The 25,376-nt window shown below is 42.0% G+C and overlaps 1 protein-coding gene across 2 annotated transcripts in view; it reads left to right on the forward strand.

The window, feature by feature from the left end:
• CLSTN2 (calsyntenin 2) overlaps positions 1-25,376 on the forward strand; it is an 840,356-nt gene that overhangs the window by 693,631 nt on the left and 121,349 nt on the right. For both annotated transcript variants that reach the window (XM_090056008.1, XM_090056009.1), the window contains 3 exons: positions 544-729; positions 13,434-13,682; positions 14,218-14,339. In XM_090056008.1, coding sequence (XP_089912134.1) covers positions 544-729; positions 13,434-13,682; positions 14,218-14,339 — 557 coding nt within the window. The remainder of the gene's footprint in view (positions 1-543; positions 730-13,433; positions 13,683-14,217; positions 14,340-25,376) is intronic.

The following is a 25,376-nucleotide window of genomic DNA, read 5'->3' on the forward strand; positions in this document are numbered from 1 at the left end:
TTTCTCACTCCTCTCTCCCTCGCTCCATGTAGTCTAGCTATTAAGTCACCCTCCTCTTTCCCTTCCTCCTCACTCTTCTCTCCCTTCCTCCCTACTGCCTTCCACTTCTTGCTGTGGCATCTCAGGGCTTCCTTCCCCTCCCAGGATGCACCTGGCTAAACGATAACTGGTAAGCTAGAACTGATTGGTTAAATGATTAATCATTTAACTGTTCATATCCCTACAACAAATACACCTGCTTTTGCTCGCTGCTGGGCCAGCTGCCTCATCACAACCCTTGCTTTACATTCCAGATTAACTTGATGGGTTTATTTTTAACCTCAGCAAGAATTTTGTACATTGAGTTTCTATTGCACCTGAAGAGAACTTCCACATCTGCTGTTTCTAAGCACCATTTCTCCAGCGCTGCTCTACAGATGTCTTTCCTGTCTGCTGTCCTGGCCTGTATCATTTAATGCAGGACAGGAAATAGTCGTACTGTAATCACCATAGTCCTCTGTCTCTCTTCTTACTCATTCTGTGATGTACGTTTTTATTTCTCAGACTGGATCAAGCGTATTGAGTATAAGCCTGGTTCTGGCAGCATACCTTTGTTTCCCAGCATTCACCTGGAAACCTGTGATGGGCCAGTTTCCTCAATCCAGACCACCATTGAACTGCAGACTAATTATATTGGAAAGGGCTGTGACCGGGAAACATACTCAGAGAAATCGCTGCAGAAACTATGTGGTAAGCACTCAGCTTTCTGTAATTTTAATCAGTCCTTTTATGTAGATTAGTCAACTTTTCCCTATGTGCTTTATGAATACAATCATATACCTGGTTTTAAATCGACCATGAATGTGTGGATGCACATCAACAACAACACTTACACTCACACTCACACTCACTCACTCACTCACTTGCATACCACATGCACCTTTCCCTCCCAAATCAGTTTCCAACATTGGTGTGAGTGTCTTAAGCAAGGAAGCTGATTTTCTTTGCTGGAATACAAGCATGAAAGACTGTACTACAAAATGACTGCTGCTTCTTTCTGAGCCAGAAAGCAGCAGGGGTGGAGTCCAGGGTTAACCCTTCCGCAGCTACTTCTAAATTGGCAATAACTTTTGGCCAAGCAGGCAAAAGCTTGTGCCAGTTTGTGAAAAGGACTTTGCCTCTGTTGCTTGCTGGCTGAGAGAGCAGCAACAACTATTTTGCAGCAACTATTTTCCATGAAAAAGTCAGCTCTAAGCCATGACTAGAAAAATCTTTCTTTCTATATTCTGTCTTCCAAAAAATACGGTGTGGGTCTTATTTGAGAAGGATTAGCATGTGAGAAAATACCATGTGTGTTTGCAGTGCCCATTTAAACTAACTGAGTTGTATCTATTGTTTGCCCTTTATCAGAAGAAGGATGTGGATAAACGTATCTGTAGCTGCTTTTAAAAGGCAGCTGCTGCTCAGGAGCATGCAGCAGCTGTTATGCAGTACTTCTTACATCTGCATAGTCCTGCAGCAATACAAGTGAATACAAGACATTCTTCTTTCGACTTGAAAATGCCTTGCATTTGCAAGCTTGTCTAACTCTATCTGAAGCTTGTCTAACTGTTCAGCTGTTCCTACACAAACTATCATGCAAAAAAAAAAAAAAAAATCGCTGTCGTAATGGTTTTCATCCATATCCTTTTCATAGAATTACAGTTGTTACCATTGTCTATACACCAAGTCTCCAGGTAAGTGTTTATAGTTAAATACATCAAATCATATAGTTCAGTTTAACTCAGTTAACACCCAACTCTGTGTGTGGCAGTTGAACCTCCTGTTGTCCTCTATTATTTTGCACCTATGCAAGTGAACAAAATGTTGTAATTCTGACATCAAAAATAGAAACCTCTTCTTTTCTTTAGTAATTGTTCTTTAGCAATTAGGAAAAGCTTTACATTTCTTCTTCACCGTTCCTTAATCTTATTTCCTTCTCTTTTTCCTCTTCACTTTCTGTTACTTAAAAATATTGATGATTGATTATTTTGATTGTGCTCTCTTGCAGTGACCTCAAACATGAGTCAGGATTCTGTTGCAACAAGTGTTGTATTTATCAGATAACCCATTCTAAAGCTCACCCTTGGAGCTGAATTTGCATTTTCCACTCCAATGGTCCTTTCTAACTTTCTTGCACTAACTAATGCATGTAAGAAATTACATGCAGAGTCCTTTGCCACAGATAAAATAATTGGAAAATTTGGGGCACAAAATTGATATTTTACAGCCAGATGGATTCCAAAAAAATCAAAATTCACTTAAGAAAGCGTTCATATGTTTCTGGCAAATTCCAAGAGTCCAAAAATGGCTTGACAAAAATGTTTTAAATGTGTTCTGTTTTACAGGCGTCACTAACATGGAGTGCCTCTTCCTATCTTTGGAGATTAAAGGCCTAAGTGTTTAGTTAGTTATAGGTGGAAATATATACTTTAAGATTCATGCATGTTCCCATAATGCTAATTTTGTAGGTGGATAATCCCTAGTATAGTTTCTGAGCCTTGGAGCTGTCAGAATAGCAGTTAAAGTCTTGCACTGGATTTTTACCCAGCGTCTGAAGTCTAAGCCTGACTTTGTCCACCTTACATTATTATAGAATATTAGGGTTGGCAGGGACCTCAGGAGGTCATCCAATCCAACCCCCAAAGCAGGACCAACCCCAAAGAGATCATTCTAGCTAAGGCTTTGTCTACCAGGGTTTTAAAAATGTCTAAGGATGGAGATTCCACAACCCCTCTAGGTAACCTGTTCCAGTGTTTTACCACCCTCCTAGTGAGAAAATTCTTCCTAATATCTAACCTAAACTTTCTTTGCTGCAACTTGAGACTGCTGCTTCTTGTTCTGTCATCACCCACCACTGAGAACAGTTTAACTCCATCCTCTTTTAGACCCGTCTGCGTAGTTTAAGGCTGTAATTAAATCCCCTCAGTCTTCGCTTAACTAGACTAAATAAGGCCAGTTCCCTCAGCCTCTCCTCAGAAGTCATGTGCCCCAGCCTCCTAACCATTTCCATTGCCCTTTGCTGGACATTCTCTACTTTGTCTACCTCCTTTCTGTAAAGGGGAGCTCAAAACTGAACACAGTACTCCAGATGTGGCCTCACCCTTGCTGTATAGAGGGGAATAATCACTTCCCTTGGCTTGCTAGCAACACTCCTACCAATGCAGCCCAGTATGCCATTAGACTTCTTGGCAATAAGAGCACGCTGTTGGCTCATATAGAGCTTATTGTCCTTACTGTAACCCCCAGGTCCTTTTCCTGCAGAGCTGCTGCCCAGCCAGTCAGCCCCCAGCCTGCACCAGTGCATGGGATTGTTCAGTCATTAGTCCAGGATTTTGCACTTGTCCTTGTTGAACCTCATGAGATTCCTTTTGGTCCAATCTTCCACTTTGTCTAGGTCACTCTAAATCCTAGCCTTACCCTCCAGTGTATCTACTACTTCCCCCATCTTGGTGTCATCAGCAGGCTTGCTGAAGGGTATATTTGGTAGCCATGTTGGTCTGAGACAAATACAAAAATCCATAACTCTTGGTTCAGATAAACTAGGAAAAGAAAATTCTTACTTTCTGCAAGCTTTTGGGCTCAAAGGCCCTCATTTGGCTCTGGGAAAATTTAAAGATGGTAAAAATTCCCCATAGGAAGGAAATAAAACTTCATTTTTGCAGACGGAGCTAGAGATGGAAAATCTGTCCCTCTGGGTCCATGAGAATGTCTCCATGCAACTGACTCTGAGTTATTCTGAGTTGCACTTTGTTGTGTAGATCAGGTAGGATTTCTTCCCCGGATGGCAAGCAGGGAGATTTAAAAATCTTTCTTGTTGTTTTGCAATGAAGTTTAAAATCTAAAATGGGCTAAAATTTGACACCTTCAATGCTTCAGGGTGCTGAGGATGCCCTCTGCCATCTTCCAAGTCGATGATGAAGACATTAGAAAAACCTGCCCCAGGAAAGACCCCTGGGGCACTCCACTTGATATGAGCTGCCAACTAGACATTAAGTCATCGAATACTACCCTCTGAGCCTGATGCTCCATCCAGTTTTCTGTCCACTGTACAGTTCATTCATCCAGCCCATACTTCCTTAGCTTGCCAGCAAGAATGTTATGGGAGACCGTATTATAAAAGCCTTGCTAAAATCAAAGTATACCACATCCACTTGTCTCCCCGCATCCACAGAACCAGTCAACTCATTATATAAGGCAATGAGGTTGATCAGTCATGACTTTCCCCTGGTGAATCCATGCTGACTGTTCCCTATCATTTTTTTCTCCTTCAAGTGCTTAGAAATGGATTCCTTGAGGATCTGCTCCATGATTTTTCCAGGGACTAAGGTGAGGCTGACTGGTCTATAGTTCTCTGGCTCCTCCTTTTTCCCTTCTTAGATATGGGTACTGTGTTTGCCCTTTTCCAATCACCCAGGACTTCTGCTGGTAGCCATGAATTTTCAAAGATGATGGCCAGAAGCTCTGCAATCACATTAGCCAACTCCCTCAGCTCCCTGGGGTGCATCCCATCCTGCCCCATGGACTTGTACAAGCCCAGGTTTTCTAACTAGTACCTAACCTGTTTTTTTACCACTGTTGGCTGCTCACCTCCTCCCCAAACTGTGCTGTCAGGTTCTGGGAGCTAACCTTGCCTATGAAGTCTAAGGTAAAAAAGGCATTGAGCACTTCAGCCTTTTCTGCATCCTCTGTCACTAGGAGTGACAGTGCCTCCCCCATTCAGTAAGGGACCCACACATTCCCTGATCTTCCTACATACTTGTAGAAACCCTTCTTGTTACTCTTCATGTCCCTTACTAGCTGCAACTCCAGGTGCTCTTTGGGCTTCCTGACTTCATCCTTGTATGCCCAAGCAGTGGTCTTATACTTCTCCCTAGTTGTTTGTCCAAGTTTCCACTTCTTATAAGCTTCCTTTTTGTGATTTAGTTTACTAAAGAGATCTGTGCTAAGCCAAGCTGGTCTTCTGCCATACTTGCTAGTCTTTCTGCACATTAGCATGGTTAGTTCTTCAATAAAAGCATTGTCAATAAGGCTTCTTTAAAGCTAAGCCAGCTCTGCTGGTCTTCTCTCCCCCTCGCACTGGCTTCCCAGGAGAACCTGGCAATGAGTTACCTGAGTGAGGTGAAGTCTGCTTTTCTAAAGTTTAAAATCCTTACTCTGCTGCTCTCCATCCTTCCTTTCCTCAGGATCCTGAACTCAGTCATGTTGTGATCACTGCTGCCCAAGTTACCAGCTACTAATACATTCCACACAGATCTTTCCTTGTGAGCAGCAGATTTAAGAAGAACGTGCTCCAGGACTTGCACCAGGAAGTTGTCCCCAACACTCCAAAAACTTCCTGTATTGCCTGTGAACTCCTGTATTGCCCTCCCAGCAGATGTCAGGGTGATTTGAAATCCCCCATGAGAACAAGGACCTATGATCAGACAACTTCTGCCAGCTGTTTGAAGAAAGCCTCATCCACCACTTCCTCCTGATCTGGTGGTCTACAGCAAATCCCCACCACAACATCTCCCTTGCTGCTCTCTCCTCTGGTGGTAACCCAGAGATGTTCAACAGGCCTATTTCCAGTTTTATACTGGAGCTCTGAGCAATTATAAGTGCAACTCCTCCTCCTCTTTTCCTCTGCCTGTCCTTCCTGAACAGTTTATACCTATGCCTGACAGTGCTCCAGTCATGCAAGTTCCCACCAAGTGTCTGTTATTCCAGTATTGTCATAGTTCCTTGACTGTGCAAGGACTGCCAATTCTTCCTGCTTTTTTCCCAGCATTTGTGTACAGGCACCTGAAGGTAACTAGTTGATTGCCCTGATTTCTCAGGAAGAATGAGAACACCTTCCCTGTTGGCTCCTCCTGCTTTCTCTTCTTCCAGGTCATCAACTTCCTCACTTACCTCAGGTTTTTGGTCTCCATCCCCCAGCAAACCTAGTTTAAAGCCTTTCTCACTAGGTTAGTGAGCCTGTCTGTGAAGATACTCTTCCCTCTTCTTGTCAGGTGGTTCTCATTGCTTCCCAGCAATCCTTCTTCTTGGAACATGATCCTGTGGTCAAAGAAGCCAAAGGCCCCCTGGTGATACCACCTGCACGGCCAGGCATTGCTCTGCAGGATGCACCTGCTCCTGCCCAGGTCCTTTTCCTTGACTGGAAGGATTGAAGAAGACACCTGAGCCCCTGTCTCCTTCATCCTTGCACCCAGAGCCCTGTAGTCACTTTTGATCTGCTCAGGGTTTGCTCTGGTAGGATCATCGGTGCCCGTGGATGAGCAGAAAGGGGTAGTAGTCAGAGGGCTGGATGAGTCTCGGTAATACTTCCATGACACCTTGGATCTGGGCTCTGAGCAAGCAGCAGACTTCCCAAGATAACAGGTCATGTCCTCTCCCTTCTCTACTGCTGCCTCTGGTAGCTCCTCCTCCACAGTCCTGGAGGCATTCTCCAGAATCAAACCAATGAACTCTTTGTAGCAGAGGATGCTTTGGAGCCTTATCACTTCCTTCTGTAGCTCTCTTGCCTGTTCCTGAGAAATGGCACTGGGAGGCACTGCTCACACTGCAGGCAGTCCCCAACCTGGCCATCACTGGAAGGAACCTGCAAGCCGCAGTCCCTACAGCACCAAACCTGGAAAAGGTTGGAAGCCTTGATGGTGAGCAGTCTTGCCTGGACAGAAACCTCACAGGGGTAGGCATAGGCAGTGGCTGTCACTATATTCTTTAAACCCACCATGAGTATTTGAAGATTTACTGGATCCCCCTCTAAGTTCTCTCTTCCTAATTCTTTCAGCCTTTCCCCATAAGTTGTGTTTCCCAAACTCCTAACTTGGGAAAAAAATGTTTATTTTTTAATACTCTCTAGGTTTTCCAGAAGCAATTGAAAGGCAGATACATTCTTACTACTTATTATTTTAATTAAGACTATCTGCAATAGAGATGGAGATAAATCTGATATAGAGATTTTCAATAACAAACAATTCAGCAAATCTGACAATGTCAATGTATCCTATAGAAAGTAGTACTTGGGAAGACAGACAGACACTGTGACTAACTCCTGTGGAAGTTTGCCCTAAGTATATCTGTAAAGGAAGATAACCTTAAATACTAAAGAGAAAACAGCTGAAATGAAAAGAATAAATACAAAATTTATTTTGGGGAAGGGTGGGGAATCTAATAAATTCAAAGATATTGTCCCATGACTAGGATTCCGTTTTTAAAGTGAGATGTGGGCAAGATAGAAACTTATAAAGGAATTTGATGGAAAGTTTATAGGAGAAAATAAAATTTAAATCAAAATTGCATCAGAGCTGGTTTATACTCCTGTGTTTAGTATTTACTGCTCATCATTGCTATAGGGAGAGCTTCTATGATAGCAGGTTAATTTTTTTTCTGGAAAATAGTTTTGAGCCAGAAGTGCCTTTATTGTATGTAATGGCTTGCGGAATAAATTCTTTGAAAAGGAAAAAAACTATGAATTACTTTTTCCAGTGAAATGTGTGATTGCAGAGAGAGAGCAGTGTTGAGTGATTTTAGAAAAATAATTACTTGTGCCACATAAGCTACAAGCTTTTATAATTAAAGACTTGATTCATAATCATCACATGTTCACTACTTAACTTGTGTATTGGAAATCCAAGGAATTCAAATGCTAAGAAAGGAAAACACATTAAAATAGTCTTTTGAATTTCTGTTCATTTATACCTGCTATTCAGAGACCAAATGATTGAATCTCATTTTGAGAATCAAGGTGTGTAATGTAGTTTCCAAAAAAAGGCCATTTGACAGGAACTTAAAAGCAAGCCTCCAGCTAAAACAAGTAATTTATGCTTTTTGAGTCAGTGTAAATTTAAGGAATTGGAAAAAAATCTTATCTGTAAGTGTTGTATTTCCATAAAAGAGTAGGTTGTTTTCCAACTATTTAAGTTGGTCTAATAAAAGATATCAGATTCACCCAAAGAACCTTGTCCTTATGGAAGTATGGTAGACATTTTAGTCAAAATCTTTCCATCTTCAGTCACTCAAAACTAAAGTGGAGTTAAAAAACAATCTACCCCTCCCTCCAAAATGATACAGATTCACAGAAGTTTAGGGCTGGAAGCACCTTGTGAGATCATTGGATCCAGCCCCCGCTGCTCTGGGCAGGAAAGACTGTTGGGATGAAATAACCTCAGCAAATGCATCCCGTCTCCTTTTGCAGATCTCCAGGGTTGGTGCCTGCATCATCCCCTCTGGCAGTTTATCCCAGAGTCTGGTCACAAACAAACAAATTAGTTAAGAAGGCAGGGGTAGAGGGGACTGATGACCATGATGATATTTCCCTTTCCTTTATATTTGTTGTATACTGTAATGTAATAGTCCAATTTTAGAGGTGCGGAACTAAGATGCAGTGATTCAGGCCAGACCTCATGAAGCACTTAAAATGTGACTTACCGTATGTACCCAAATATAAGATTTTTTTTTTCCAGTCAGCATGGGGGGAAAAAAAAGCAACCCTTGTCTTACACTCAGGGATGTATTTGGTAGCTGTGTTAGTCTGAGACAAAAATAAATGCAAAACTCCAGAACTCTTGGTTCAGAGATGATACCTTTTATTAGACCAACTAAGGAATCACAAATATATATATTTCTGCAGACTTTCAGGCTCACATGTCCTTCTTCAGGCTCAGAGAAAAAATCTCCATAGGTAGGAAATAAACTTTGTTTTTGCACAAAGGAAGCTGAAGGTGGAAGTCTGTTCCTCTGGTTCCATAAGAGTGTCTTTGTGAGTTGGTCTTTGATGTGCAAATAAGGCGGGATTCCTTCCCTGGTGGTGTCAGATGGCAGACAGGCAGGGAGGTGTAGAAGTCTTTCTTGTTGTTCAGCAATGAAGTTTAACTCCAAAATAGGCTAAAATTCAGCATCTTCCATGTTTCAGGGATGTATTTGGTAGCTATGCTGGTCTGAGATAAAAAGAAATGCAAAACTCTAGAACTCTTGGTTTAGAAATTATACCTTTTATAAGACCAACTAAGAAATCACAAAAAAAAATCTTTTTCTGCAAGCTTTCAGGCTCAGGGAAAATGTATTTAGTCATGGAAACCAACTATGAAGTTAATTAAGTGCAGCCAACCCTGAGAGTGACTATAAAATACTTGACCCATATTGGCAAACATGATGATGGGAAACTACCAGAAAAAATGTGTAATATATACATATTTAAAGAAATACACGCAGATACACACCTATACCTTTACAGTTTTTTCTAGTATTTTATTCTAGTAGGCAGCATATAGATCCTTGTAGATCACCACACCTATAACAGACTTAAAACACTCAGCCAAGACTTTAGCGATCAGTTTATAGTTGAGGTTCAGAAGAGTTATGCGTCTCCAGTTCTTCAACTCCTCCCTTGCCCCTTCTTATAAAGAAGGGTTATGAGGCCCTGGGCCACGAAGAACTTCTTTCTAGCCTCAGTCTGGGTCTTCACCTCCCACATGGCCTCCATCACATCCCAGCCCCAAGCTGCCTGCTTATGCAGGCTCTGCAACTTGCAGTTCAGGTGTTCATGGCTCCTCCTCTGTATCCAGGCTCACCTTCTTCTGGCATGTTAGAAGAAGGCCCTTGTTCTCTATTTAACACAGGCCCACCACTCTGTGGTTCCAGTACCTGGGTTTGAGTGTCTTCCACCCTGTGTAGTACTGTCTGAACTCTCACTGGGTCTTTTCATCATCCAAGAGGCTGATATTCAGCTTTCCACACCCCTCTACCCCTCTTGAGTTGCCCCCCACCTCCCATCTGTGTCTTTCCTGCTAGGAGGTAGTGGTCTGAGAAGCAGACAGGTATGGATTTGTGGATTTGGCCTTCACTACTTTCCATCCCTTAGGGACTAAGAAAAAGTCTACACATGACTGTCTGCCCCATGGGATCCTAGGTGAAGAGTCCCCCAGGCCTTTCTTTTGGCCTTTGCTTATTCATCAATGACACAGTTGAAGTCTCCTGCTATCACCACTGGCTGGGTGCAATGCACTGCCACTGTCACTTTCCTGGAAGGCACATCTTGCTTCTTTATTATATTTAGGAGGTCAAACTTCCTTTCCTCTGTTTCAAAGGTGGCTTGAAGTAGCGTGCTGGTAATTATTTAATCTTCTTTAGGGGCTGCACTCTGTCCCTTTCAGGAGCATTGCAACCCCTGCTGCCCTATTGACACAATTCTAGTTGTGCACTGTCACCAAGTGCCCCTGCTTCCCACATTTGTGGCAGAGATTGAGCTGCCTTGATAGTGGGGGCCCAGGGAGATTGTTGGGGGGAGGTGCTGTACCTCACCTGGATTCTCAGGCCAGCGTTTCAGCATTACCCTGGCTTTCTAGGCTCCAGTCCATATCCCAAAATTGTCTAGGACTTCCTCTGCTTTCCTTACTTTTTTGCAATGTCTTCTGAGCCAAATATTCACCTCCTTTTTTCCTTATTTGAGCTGAATACATTTGCCTCTCCTGTTTCCACTGTTTTCTCAAAAGCTTCCACTATATCCCTCCCTACCCAGGCCTTAAATTTCTCATAAAATTCTATAGGCAGTCCATCTACTCCTTGTGATTTCCCTCTTTTTAAGGTTTTTAAACATTCCTCCACTTCCTTCAGACTTATCTCTTCTTCCATTTTCTTTGCCTCTTCCTCTACTTTCTCTTCAATCTCTGCCAAGAAATCCTTCATCTTCTTTCTGTCTGTTTCCTTCTTCTGGTTTAGATAGCTCTTCATAAAATCTCCTCAATGCTTCCAACACCACCTCCTGCTTTTTTCATCCAGGCACCATCTTCTCACAATGTTTTAAGTTCTCCTTATGCTGACTTTACTCTGACTGAAAAGTATCTGAACCACTCTTCATTTTCTCTCACCCAGGGTGCTTGTGCTAAGAACATTTTTTTTCTTTTTCTTTGTTGTTTGGTTTTTAAATCGGGTTTCTAACTTTTGCCTTGTTCCTTATAGCTCTTCTCACACTGGTCTTTCTCCTGTGGCTTTATTTAGCAGCTCCTGCATCTTTCTTTGCAGCTTTCTTAGCTCTTTCATTCTTTTTCCTGTGCATCTTCAGTCTTTCTTCCTGAAGAGTTCTCTTCATGCTCTTCTTCACCATCATCCACCATTCTCCTGTATTCCTGAAATATTTCTTTGGTGTTTGCCACCTCTCGTACTGTCTAATATATGCTTGACATATCTCTTCATCTTCTAACTGGTGCACACTTAACTTTCACAGTCCCTTCATAGGGATCCTACCTAGACTTCTTTCCACTTCATTATTTGGCGATAACTAAAAGCACATGTATAGTTTCTTTCTTCCTTATCCCTATTTCTTTTGATACAAGCACAAAGTCAATTCTTGATTGTTTCTTTCCATTGTGGCCTATTCTAGTGAAAACTTTTACCCCTGCCCTTAGCAATTCTTCTTTAATTTTATTTGTTACCAGCTCCATTTGCTCCTTCCCCTGTTCTGTCATTGGCCTTCATTATACAATTTATATCTCCTGCTATTATGTGCCTTCAATCATGTAAGCAGATAGCTTTCTAAATGGCGCATTTCTTCCCTTCCTCTCTGGTGGTGCATATACATTGAAAATTACATGGAAAAACTTATAAAAATGTCCATAAAACAAAGTCTGAATCTTATAAAAATATGGTGCTACTTGTGCTGTGTATAAGTAAAGGATTTCTTTAGTGACTTGTATAATATAGAAAAAAAACCCCTAGAAATAAAATGTATTATAGATTGAGCCATCTGGATAAATTGAGTTTGATGTTTTCCAATAGATAACATCTGTGTATTAGGCAATGCAGCCTGGTGTGTTACCACAATTAGCACTTATAAAACAAACACAGTTTCTCCTTATGCACAGTTTGCAAATGTATATTTTTATGCCTGATAAAGCTGTTACTTAAAATTACATTTAAATGACAATAGTAATAATAATAAAAACAACTTTTCCAACTGTTATAAAGGTCATGGAAATGTATAAAAATTTCAGAGTCCTTAAATGCTATCAGATGCTTTTATAAAGCTGAATGTTGATTACTACAATATATGGTACTTAAGAGGGAGGGAAGGCATTTTTGCCTAGGACATAATCCCATATACAGCCCTTATAGAACGCAACGCTAGACATAAGAGTGCTTTTCTTCTAGGTAATGGTATCTCATTTTTTGAGATGTTCTGTTACCTTTCGAGATTTGTCAGTAACAAGGAACATCAACCATAAACAAATTCTACTTTATACTTGTCACTGTCACAGATGTAACTTATGCTAAATCGTGTTCAGTAACCTTAATAAACTGACTGCAAGAGCACAGGCCATTAGCTATTTAAAAAAAGCCTGAAAATTGTAGGTTTTAGGAAATACACTGTGCTTCCTAGTCACTTAGTTCTAAAGCATTTTTCTGTCCTATTAGTTTTAGCGTACCATAATTTTTCCTTTTTTTGTTTTTCAAATTAATTCCATCAAAGAAATTCTGAATAGCTGACGGCAGTTTCATTAATCATTCATTTTTCGATGGCTGATCTCAGTCATAAGTTACCACTTAAATGTCTCTTAGTAATCATTATACAAGGACAAATGGAGTAACAACTATCAAGGAATATAGTTGGGCTAGTGATTTATTAGCATGATGTAATGGTGCTGCCATGTAATTACTAAAAACAGTAATGTCAGAGAGATTACTTAATTTCTACTACTATTAACATGCTAATAATTTTCCTTTATTTTGAATTTCCATGGCTTAGGATGGAAATTGTAGAAGATGTTCAAAACACATGACTATAAAACTTTTGATGACCTCACATTGCCAACTATTATCAACACTTACATCACCAGGGAAGGGAGATTTTAAATACTCCAAGTGGACAAAAAACAGTTCCTTCGCGTGTTAGTAGTTCTAAAAATTAGTATCTGATGAAGTGAGCTGTTGCTTATGAAAGCTATTGCATCTAATTTAGTTAGCCTATAAAGTGCAAATCTACCCTGCCTTCTGCCTGATTTCAGGCTAACTACCTCTCTCTGTTCCAAAACTACCAGACTTAGAAAACACTAACATTAATGCTATTTTAAATCATTATAAAACATATTCATCTTTCACCAAAGCAAGTAAAATAGGGCTTGAGGTAAACAAAGGTACTTGGGGACTTCATTTATAATGTCAAAGAAAGGAAGAGAAAAGAAATAATCTCTCTAAAACATTTTCTAAAACCCATTTATGTATAAATTGTATAATTTACAGAACCTGCTGGTTTGTTTTAGTTAATATCATATAAAAAATTTTTTGCCTCTGCCATTGAAGTCGGGGGGTACCATTTATGTAATAAAATATTGCTTATTAATACAGTGTAAGATAGAATCTGCCCTAGAGTGAGTTTAACTGAACAGCTTTCTCATTAATATGTCATTGCTCTGTTCATTGTATATCATCTTCAGGAGCATCTTCAGGTGCCATTGATTTATTACCCACACCTAGTGCAGTAACAAACTGGACAGCAGGGCTTCTGATGGACAACAATGACATGATTTTTAAATTTGATGGCAAACAAGGAGCCAAAATTCCTGATGGAATAGTACCAAAGAATTTAACTGATCAGTTCACTATCACAATGTGGATGAAGCATGGACCCAGTCCAGGATTAAGAGCAGAGAAAGAAACTATTCTCTGTAACTCAGACAAGACAGGTGAGTCTGTATGTTTAAAATCTTTCTGGCAAAGATCCTAGTGAAGTTAATGAAATGCTTTTTTCTTTACATCAGGTTTTGTTTTTCCTTTCCCCCTCATCAGTTAATAGAATTGAATACTCTCTGAGCACTCAGTGCAAATTTCCAGCAGGACTTCTGTTTTTGAATAATTTCTCAAATTACATCTGTGGAATGACTATCAAAAAGGAGAGATTTGTTATTTTTTCTTGTTTTATTTGGGAAATTAATTCCAAGTATTAAATTAAACCAATTGGATTAAATATTGATTTGAAAACTGTGCTGACATAATTATCTCACCAACTAAATTTATAGGGTCTGATTCAGGAAGGTGCTAAGCACATGCAGTCTCTACCAGGCCTGTTATGAGCTGAGTCTGAGATATGGCATGCATTTTAGTGCGTTTGAATTGGATATTGCATATTTAGGTAGAATTTCCTCTGAGACAAAATCAGTTCAACCCAAGTAATTGTCAATCATTGCTCCTCAAAGCCTCTTTATTTGTACCTGTTTTTAGAAATGAATCGACACCATTACGCCCTTTATGTGCACAACTGTCGGCTGGTGTTCCTGTTGCGCAAAGATTTTGACCAGGCAGATACATTTCGCCCTGCAGAATTCCATTGGAAGCTGGATCAGGTACTTGAGCTCTTTTCATTATGTGTCCCACTCGTACAGTTTGGCTTTCTATTCTTCTCTGGAGGCTGGACCACAGAGGATCATTAATTTGCTGCTGGCTTTGAGTTAATAAAGTGGGCCTCTTAGCGGGGTCCTCTTCCTCAGGCAGAATGATGTGTGTTGAGATCCAGAGAACCTTGGTTCAGTTTTGCTGCCAGTAATGTACGTAAGGTCATCATGTTGCGTTGATTCCTATAAACTCTTCCATTTATCATTAAAGTTCTAATTCATCAGTACAGCAGAACTGATATATGCTTTTTCAATAACTGCCACAGCAGATCGAGAGAATGGTGTTTAATAGTGTATGCTGACGTTTCCACCAAATTGCAGTTACATAGTTATATTTAATTTCTTTTGATTATGAAGAAAGCATCACAGAGAAAATACTATTAATTAGGTGAAAGTCACTTTCTGGAGAATTTTAAATTCTAGTCGGGAAAAGGGTCCTCTGGACAAACACTGACCGAATTAAATTAACTAATATTTGCTCAGTCCATATTTTTATATTTCTTCATAGTAATTATTCTAGCTTTCTAAGTTTCCTGAATATCAAATGTGATAGTGATAATGATAATAAACCTATATATAATGTTTATACATAGCACTTGTTTCTTGTTCATAGTGTCTGGGTTAGAGTCAAAGCTGTTGTTCCTGAAATGAACATTTCTTAATATTTCTTAAAAAGCTGAACTTATACTAAGAATAGTCTAAAGTCTTGACGATATGATTTACTTTCAATTACTATAGTTTTGACTACCATAAAAAGACTTATAAATCAGGGCACTTAAAATGAATCTATCATGTAAAACTACAAATTTGAATAAACATCTAAAATCCTGATTGCTTATACAGAACTTACATGACCCATGTTGATATGGAAGGCCAAATTAAATCAGATTCTCTTGTGGTAGATATTTTTTCAAACTTTAGGAAGAAAGAGGACCAAATTCTTTGAATAAGTGAAATTTGAATAAAACCCTAGTAACTTAGCTACAACAAAGGACTGGAAAATATACTGTCAGGGATAATCTTCCTTTAGAGGGGATGGATAGAATCATCTAATAGAACTTTTTCATTTGTGTTACAAGCTTTTTCATCTCTATTATAATTTATGATTATTTGATTCAGTCTTCATGCCACTTGCATATTGTTTCTAATATTAAAAAAATGAAACATACCTGAAAACATAGACATGGCAACAGCTTTTGAATTACATTTCTTCCCATTTATATTAAAAAAAAATAAAAATAAAAAAATACTGTATTTCTTCATCTGGGCTCTGAATTTCCATTTTTCTTATCAAACCACATTCTTGCTTGTGACTAGCCTTCTCCATTTGCACTCATGGTGTGGATGAGAATTAGCCATTATATATACTGTTTATATTTGATGCTATGTATAAGTGGAGCTAAATTTGAGTGCCTATGTCAACGCTTAGTAAATTACTGATGTGGCATCTAATGTCCAACAAAGAAAGGCGAATGACTTCGGCCTGTGGCTGTGGGGAAATTTTTCATTGAAATCAATGAAATTATGACAATTATACCAGCAATTTGTTTCAAGTTCTTTAACTGAAGTTTAAACATAGCTTCAAATACTTGGCTGAACATGCATGTTCTTTGTAATGACTATTTCTTGTAGAGATGACTGAATAAATTCTTAGGGATAGTTTGAGATTAAATTAGTTTTACTCTTGTGTTATGGTCTGGAGACATCTCAAGAGCAACATTAAGACCAAGGAAACTCAGTGGGGCCAGGTACCTTTAGCAGTCCAAAGTAGTTCTTTTTCAGTCTCAAACCAAAACTACTTTATACCTTAAAATATACTTTCCATTCCAACTACCATACAAACATAAAAATGGGGATAAATACTCTTAGGAACGCCACCCTTCCTTACATTTTTGCTTAAAAGCTATTGAAAGAAATCAAAGGTAGAAAGACTCAGTATGTGACTTTGATTATTTCCTCTCAGTGTTGGGTGCTTCCTACAATACCTTTTTAGCACTGTTCCCAGCTGAGATGCATGTGAGCCTAATTGCGAATAGTTTTGTTTTAATAAGTGTGGCCAGATTTCTGTCACTTTACTTATTACTGTCCGAACAGTATTCTAGGTAGCTTTAACATCTAGGAAAGGGATATGGTAAACATCACTTCTCACAGATAGTAAATCTACACCCTGCTATTTTTCCCAGCTTCTAGCACTACTTACAATTAAATGTAAAGAGTAAGAGAATGTGTTCCTCATCAGAGACCAGTACATGATTATGTCAATAATCTTATCCAGGCTAGGCTGGGAAGAATCCATGAAACATCAATGAATGTAGAGCATAGACTTGTGCAATATTTTTCACTAGTGCTGCAGAATAGTAGAATTTATGATACCAGCTGCTCAAGGCCCTACGCCGAATTCAAGATGTTGGACTTTTCAAGGCACAGACCATGGGACTCAGCTTGTTATCATGCAAATATACTTTCCTTGATTTTGTTTATGTTGCAGAAGAGAAAGATACTTGAGTCCCAGACCTCCTTCTCAAGTAAAGGCACAGCATGGGGAGCAGCCTGAACTTGTATACAGCTGCTCCAGATTAAATGCTTTTCCTCTTCTCAGTGATAGAGTTAGGCTTTTAAATCTGTTCTTTGGCTGATGAGTTTATTTTCAGTGTGCATTTAGCTCTCCTTCTCCCTTGATCTGAAAATATTATGACCCTGGGTATATGCCTCATAACTACTGGATTGTTAAAAGGTTAAGGGTGCATATTTGCAAAAAATATGGATAATAATTGTTTCTTTAGGGCTTTGAACTGAAGGTGCATTTGTTTACTGGTAAGAAACAAAAAAACTAATAGGGACTAAAACTGATTTTTTTTTTCTTTCCACTCCTCTTTTATCATCTCCGAAATTGACTGCAGCTGTCATTTCAGCTTCTGAGTGAGCCCAGTAGTAATAACCCGGAAGACAAGGTGCAGATACATTTCAACAAAATCAGTGGTCTCCCTTATGCATTCTCTGTTTCTATAACTACAGTGTTTTCCCAAACAATTCCATCATAGATACCCAGTTAGAAGTGGCTCCTCTATCCTTCTTGTAATTGTAGCTTAATATTAAGCACAGAGATGCCTCTTATTTTACCTGATAAAATCATAGCCTCCTTAATTTCTCTGGGTTTCTTGTGTAAAGGGTTAAAAGTTAAAAGGAGACATTTGTAATAATATATTTTCTTCTAATTATGTATCCCAATTTTGAGTTGATTCATCAACATACTAAGACGTAAATCAGCACCTTGCTGTCTACAATTGGCAGCTGGGTTTAAAATATGGATTTGATTGGTTACCATTAGCCCATGAAAAGAAGAAAATGAGGTTTATAAAAATCTTCTCTTGGGAACACTTTTCTTCTTCATCTTAGGCAGCTACTGCTGAGTCAGTATAGGACTGTTCTCTGGTTATCTCTGGAAGTAGGGTAAAAATATAAGTTTACCCAAAACGCCCAAGGTTGGCTCCTTCTCCAGCAGAGTGACAGGTTCTCCCTCTGCCTCCACTGTTATAATAGGAGTACAGAATGCCTCATCCTAACTAGCATAGGGAAAGTTCTCCTTTCTCTTTCTGAACCTCCTTTAACTCATCTTTCTGTCACAGCTCTCTATAGTCCTGCATGGACCAAGTCCTAGTAATAGTCTGAATAATTAGCCATAGTTTTCAAGCCTTTCAATAAGTGATCACAATATTAAATAGGTCAGTGCACAGTATATTTCACACTCTGTGTACCATGAATATTACATTTTTCCAGCTAATATTCAAGACAATCAGAGACAAGATATTTTTTCCTTAAATCAACGGAATAAGAACGCTTCTTTGGGCAATATCTGAGCCGGAAATATATTAATTGTTTTAGTCACAGTGCGGAATTGTTCCTGTTGCTTATCCACTTGCTCATTTTGAGCACAGTCCTGAAGCCCATTGGCAAAATTATCATTGATCCACTGCAAAAGTGACTGCACTGCAGGATTAGGAACATTGTGGAGTCATTCTAAACTGGCAAAAATAGATAAAGATGCTGAAAATTATCATTCCTTTTGTAAGACAAATGAACTACTCCGAATAATCCTAAATGAACCCAAAGTCCTGGGTAGTGGAACAGCCTCAAGTCTTGTTTTATCATACATAAAACAATGATTTGACATAATTAGACAGGGAAAGTAAATTATTTAGATAAATCAGTTTTCTGTCTCTTTCTACATACACATGCACACATACATACACATGCAGGAAGAAATGGATTGGTATGGGCTGGAGAGGGAAAGAAAGTACTTATTGTGGCCTTTTTCTAATTGAATGATTCATTGACTATGTATAATGAGATCTTACAGTTGTTAGTAGACAGTCATGTCTTCTGATACACTACACTCCCATTCATTTTGGAAAATAAGCAACTTGTACACAGGTGGGGTAGTGCAGTAACTGCTTTTCGAAGATATGAAACTGTGTTAGAAGAGGGTAAAACTGAAGGGGTTGGTATTTAGATGGAGCTTTCATAGACTAGTTTTTTTTAATTAGGTTTGTGTCAGTAGTATCTGAAAGCTGTTACTATGCAATGTTTGTTTATCTTGTATGAAATTAGCTAGCAGTCTTACCCTTTCCTAGAGGACAAGTGTCCAGATTACAGAAACCGTAAATAATATTCTTGCTGATCTATTCAGCAGAGAGGATGATGAGTGAGTGGTTTGAGAGACTAAAGTAATCTCTGAATGCTAGTTGAGTAAGTTATTTTGGTAGGACAGTGAGGCATAAACTTGCATTGTTCTTGTACATTGTACTTTACCTTTGTCTATGGATAATTAAAGTACTCCTGGTTTACCAATCCAATGCTGGTCATGGACAGCTAACAAAAAATGGTGACTTTAATTGCTTATTCTATTTGGAGTTGAAAAGAGTTTCTTAAACTCATAACCACTTCCCCACAAATTGGTATGCAGACCTGTAGGGCACTGTGCAGCTCTAATAAGAGTCCTGCAAACTGAAAATTACAAAATACCTTACATCCTGCACAGCTAGTAAGAGATAAATGATAGATGAATCATGCTAATCCTGTAACTGAAAAGAAATAATTCCAGGGCTTAAACAGTCTCTGCAGTATCCAAAGCATCCCAAGTCTATTACATTTCAACACTGTAATGTCTTATCTGGCACAGTTTATTTACCATTTTCTGTCTTTGCTGTTTTGATCCATTTTATGTAGTATCTTGTTTCAAAGCAACTTTTGGTAGCTCAAGGATATTTCATGAGTCGAATAAATTCTGAAAATGTTCTGTGAGAATCCCAATTTAAGTTTTGCTGCTTCTTTTTTTAAATGTTGTAATACCTTAATTAATCACACACCTTGACAAAGGAAGTGCATATTGTGTGGTGCAAGGGCCAGCAGTATTATATGGTCCTGAAACTTGCTTTGATAGCAACTCTGAAATATGGCCTGCAAGTATGCCAAGCTCTGTACATTTTTTATTTCTATAACACCACACAGCAGTAGTATAATTGAAGGTGGGAAGTGACAGGGGCAGCAGCAGCTGATTCTGTCCCATGCGCTGCTGCTGCCCTGTTATGCCTCTGCCACACGGTGGGCATGTCTACACATGCAATTAGTCACAACTAGATTTACTGTGCATCAAGCTGATTTTTGGAAGTGGCTACACGTGCAGAGATCTGGCACTACATTTAGGTCATTCCAGCCCTGCCATGTGCCCTTGTGGCCACTGAGCCACAAGCCTCAAGTTTAGCTTCTGGCACCAGCTGCCAGCACTTGGTAGCCATATTTGTACCCAGAACCAACTGCCAACATTTGACAGCCATCTTTAAAACACACCTGTTCTGTTCTGTCTGGGCAGCCAGTTCCAGTATGTAGATGAGCAGTGTGGCATGGACATAGGCAGCACTTGGAAGCTCTGCCCCTGCCACATCTTCAGTCCTCAGCTATGGCTGCCCCAGCCCCTGGCTCTGGCAGCCAGGAACAGGGTCCCCCAATCCTTCTTGCATCCTCAATTGTCCTGCTGACCATATAATCATAGAAGCAGGGTTGGAAGGGACATTGTAGATCTTCAAGTCTGACCCCCTGCCTGGACAGGAGAAAAAACTGGGCTCAAACGATCCCAGCTAGGTAGGCATCAAGCCTCCTCTTGAAGACCCCCAGGGTAGGAGCCAGCATTACTTCCCTTGGAAGTTGGTTCCAGATCCTAGCCACCCTGACTGAAGTAGTTCTTAGGGATGTCTAATCTAAACCTACTCTCCAACAACTTGTGGCCATTATTCCTTGTTATGCCAGGGAGCGCTAGGGGAAACAAGGTCTCTCCCAAACCCTTCTTATCCCCCCTAGTGACTTTATAGATGGTCACCAGGTCCCCCCTCAGCCTTCTCTTGTGAAGGCTGAACAGGTTCAGGTCCCGCAGTCTCTCATTGTAGGGTCTGCCCTGTTGTCCCCGGTTCATATGGGTGGCCCTCCTCTGGACCCTCTCAATGTTGTCCACATCCCTCCTGAAGTGGGGCGCACAGAACTGGACACAGTACTCCAGCTGTGGCCTGACCAGTGTTGCATAGAGGGGGAGGATCACCTCCTTGTCCCTGCTAGAGATGCACGACAAGGTCCGGTTATCCCTGCCAACCGTGACCTCGCATTGTCGGCCCATGTTCATCTTGGAGACTCCAAGATCTCTTTCTGCCTCTGTGCTCTCAAGAGGGGAGTTTCCCATCTTATAAATGTGCTGCTGGTTACTACTGCCCAAGTGCAGCACCCTGTACTTGTCAGTATTGAAACTCATCCTGTTTTTGTTATTCTACCCCTGTAACCTATCCAAGTCTTGCTGCAGTCTTTCCCTCCCTACTAGTGTGCTCACCTCACCCCAAATTTTGGTATCATCAGTAAATTTAAACAGGTTGCTTTTTACCTTGTCGTCCAAATCACTGATAAAGAAATTGGAACAGCGCGGGCCCAAGGACCGAGCCCTGGGGGGACTCCACTGCTCACTTCTCCCCAGGTCAAATATGACCCATCCACCACCACCCTCTGAGTGTGACCCTTCAGCCAATCTGCAATTCACCCTACTGTGTAGGCATCAGTGCCAGTCGCATAGTTTTTTAATGAGCATGGGGTGGGAGGTGGTGTCAAAGGCCTTGCTGAAGTCCAGAAAGACTACATCCATGGCAACACCTGCATCCAAGGCTTTTGTGACCTGATCATAAAAGGCAATCAGGTTGGTCTGACATGACCTGTCCCTAATGAAACCGTGCTGGTTGCCCTTGAGCATCATCTCTGAGGCCGGCCCATTGCAGATGTGCTCCATGACGATCTTCTCAAAGTCTTACCTCAATCTAGGGAAACTCTAACAGGCCTATAGTTGCCCGGGTCCTCCCTCCTCCCTTTTTTAAAGATGGGGACCATGTTGGCCATATTCCAGTCATCTGGCACCTGGCCTGAGCACCACAAGCACTCATAAAGCCGTGCCAAGGGCCCTGCAATAATCCCTGCTAACTCCCTCAACACCCTGGGGTGCAGAGCCTTTGGACCCGCTGATTTGAACATGTCCAGCCCCTCCAGAAGCTCTCTAACCTGGTCCTCCCCAGCCTGAGGTCTGGAAGCATTCCTCTCGAGTCTGTCTTGCATCACAGTGGGGAAGTCCTGGTCCCTGCCCAAGAAAACAGAGGTGAAGAATTGGTTAAAGAGGTCTGCTTTCTCCTCTGGCGCAACAACCAGACTGCCCAGAGGATCTTGCAGGGGTCCCACATTTCCCCATGCTTTCTTCACCCTCCCTATGTATTTGAAAAAGGACCAGGACCTGCCATGGTCACTGTTTTCTGGCTCATGGCCATCTCACTCCACCCAGCTCCCCCACACACAGTCACCACCTAGCCAAATGCCACATGCCCTCCCAGGGCCCCTGCTGCTGCACAGCTGCTGCCACCAGCCACAATGATGAGGGATTCCAGGAGGCCACCTTCATGGCTGCCATTGTGCTCTGGGCCCTCCAGCCCTGTCACCACTGGGCCTGCAGTGCCAACCAGAACTGGTGGCAGTGCCTGGTGTAGTGCAACGGGGATGACAAGCAGTGTGTCAACACCTTCAGGATGATCTGGGCCACCTAGGCTTCTTTGCCAGCTCTAGCCTCACCTGGAGTGCCAGGACACTGGCATGCACCTGACAATCCCTTCTGACACCCACCTGTCCCTTATGCTAGTCAAGCTGGTCACACCTGTCAGCCTGTGATATGTGGGGCACCTGTTCAGGGTGGACAAGGCCACTGGTGGGGAGGCCATCTTGGAGGTGTGCAGTGCCCTCCAGGATGTGCTGGCAGACACTGTCCTTTGCATTCGTGACCCCCCAGGTGAGGGTCATAGGGTTCCATGCACCAGGGTTCCTCCAATATATCAGAGCCCTAGGAGGGATGCACTTCCAAGCCACTTGTCCATCTCATGCAGACATGCCCTACTATAGCCACAAGGGGGTTCTGCTTGGTGGTTGTTTATCACCAGGGCACCTTCACCCACATCGCTGCTGCCTGGATGGGCAGTGTGCACAATGTGCACATATTCAGGATCTCTGGACTGGGTGCAGACTCTGGACTCATGGAGAGTGGGTGCTCTGAGTGGAGGACCTGCAGCTGGACGCTGTTGTCATCCCACCCCTGCTCATCAGGGACCCAGCGTACCTGCTCCTCTTGTATCTGACGAGGCCCTACATTGGACCTGGCAGGAGTCAAGGTGCCCATTTTAATTAGTGCCTCAGCTGGACCCATGCCCTCGTCAAGTGCATCTTCCGCTGCCTCAAAGATGGCTGTGGGTCTACATATAATTGTCAACTACATTGCCAGAGAGGTGCACTTCTTCAGTATTGTACATCATTACAGCAATGTAGTGGTGAAATCTAACCATGTGATGCATTCTCAGTGCAGCAAGCACCTATACTGCACAATGCTTTAGTACACCCATGCTGCACTGTGTTTTAGTACCTGGAAGTACTAAAGCATGGTGCTGTAGCAGCATCACTGTACAGCAACATGTAGATGCATGCACAGACTCCAAAAACGGAGATGAGTTAGGTCAGTGCTTTTTAAAATACCATGCACACAGCCTTTACTCTCATTAAACCATTTTAGAATCAGGTCCATGGAAACCACTGCTGAGTATAAATCAAGCAATAGAGGAGAAAAAAGTGGGGAAGGGAATGTGTATTGACATTAAATATTATTTAAAGTTGTTTACAACATCAGGAAGCAGTGAAGGAGGTACACAAGGGACACATCTACAGGAGATGCTTTACTACGCAGTAGAGTTAATTACTGGGTGCTTTTACACATGCATTTTCTTCAGCCCAAATTTACTCTGGTGCACGCTACTCCAGAGTAAACGGCTTTGGGCAGGCATTGACACATGCGGGAATTAAGGAGGAAATTTGCACCCAGTTCCCTTCAGTTCTGCAATGAGTCCCTGCCTCCAGATGGGGGAGCTCCAGGATCAGAAGGGCTGCAGGGGAGGGTAAGTCCCAGCTCCCTGTCCTGATCCACTGGTGGGGCAATGTGACAGGTGTGCCTCTTCGGGGTCTGCCCACTAGTGACCCCATCCACCTGTTATGGGCCAACTGCCTGCCTTCTTTCCTGCCATACCTTCTTAATTGTTTAATTATAGGATGTTAATTAAGTGGGAGGCTGCCCATTTTCTGCCCCAATGCCAGGGGGCACTATCTGTGGCTCTTTTCCTCCCCTTACACTGCAGCCCAAGCCTCACAGATGGTACTCACATCAGTTAGTCTAGGCCTTACTATATTCTGGCCCCCTTTGTCCTCCCTGGGCTCTCCGTGGCCCTGCTCTGCTGGGCACCTCACTGGGTTTTGTCAATGCTGCCTCCCCCTCTCCAGGGCTTCTCACTGCCCCCTTGGCTCTGGGCTTCTCCCATGGCCCCGGGGCTTCTCTCACGCAGGTGGCTGTAGCCGTGCCTGGCCCTAACTCTCCTCCTCAGGGTCTTGAGCCCCTGCCTGGCTCGAGCGGCGTCAACGTTACATGGCCTCCAACTCTATACCCCTTCTCTGGGGCTGGGGTCAGTACACCCAAAAATGCTGTGCCCTTGCAGGCGCCGGGGTCAATGCACCCAAAAATGCTGCACCCTCCCAGGTGCCGGGGTCCCCTATGAGGCCTCCTCCAACCCCTAATAGCCTCACCCAAACTATCCATCTAAACAGCAAATGCAAAATACAAGCCCCTGGGCTATAACATAAAATCTAAGCCATCCAGCTAAACAACATTCAATCCCTACCAGGGAATTCTCCCCCCACCCATAACAATCAGAAGCTGCTCATGCAATCAGGCTTCTCCCCTCTGTTTGCTCTAGCAGAACACCTCCTACCTTAGCTGCTGGTGGGGAAGTGCCTGCCTGGCCTCAGCCTGGGGTTATATGGGAGCCAGGCCCTGCCCCTTCCAGTCAGCTGACTCCCACCAGTTACCCTGGCAACCCACAGCTGGGTTCCTTACTTATTGCTCCACAAGTAGCAGGCACCTCAGTGCCCTGCTACAGGCAGCTAGAAGCTAGCCCCACCAGCAGATCAGGGCAGGGGCCTGGGACCTACCCCACCCCTGTAGCTCTTTCAAATCTCTATGCCTCAATCACCAGTTCCCCTCCCCAGCATTTCAGCTGTCCTTGTTTCATTTTGAGGCTATTTTGAAGCCCTTCATTTTGTTTTAATTTCATTGTTTCAAGCTCAGAATGAGTTGAAACAGTGTTGAAATGAACCAGCCGGTGAAATTTCCCATAGCCCTAATAGTCCCTGCCCAGGCTCATGTAGCAGACTGCCCTGACTGCAGGCAGCTCCTGGGGCAGTTAGCTATTTCCTGCCCCCCAGTGGATGGCTCATGGGGAGCAGATTTTGCTCCTGGTCAGGCATCTACGTGAACACTACATCACCGTTACTAAATCCTGAGTAAATTTGTTGCTTGCATTTGCAGGTAGCAAATTTATTCAGGATTAG

Source organism: Crocodylus siamensis, chromosome 6 (genome assembly GCF_052110815.1).
Source record: "Crocodylus siamensis isolate JL-2025a chromosome 6, ASM5211081v1, whole genome shotgun sequence".
In the NCBI taxonomy this organism is placed as follows: Eukaryota; Metazoa; Chordata; order Crocodylia; family Crocodylidae; genus Crocodylus; species Crocodylus siamensis.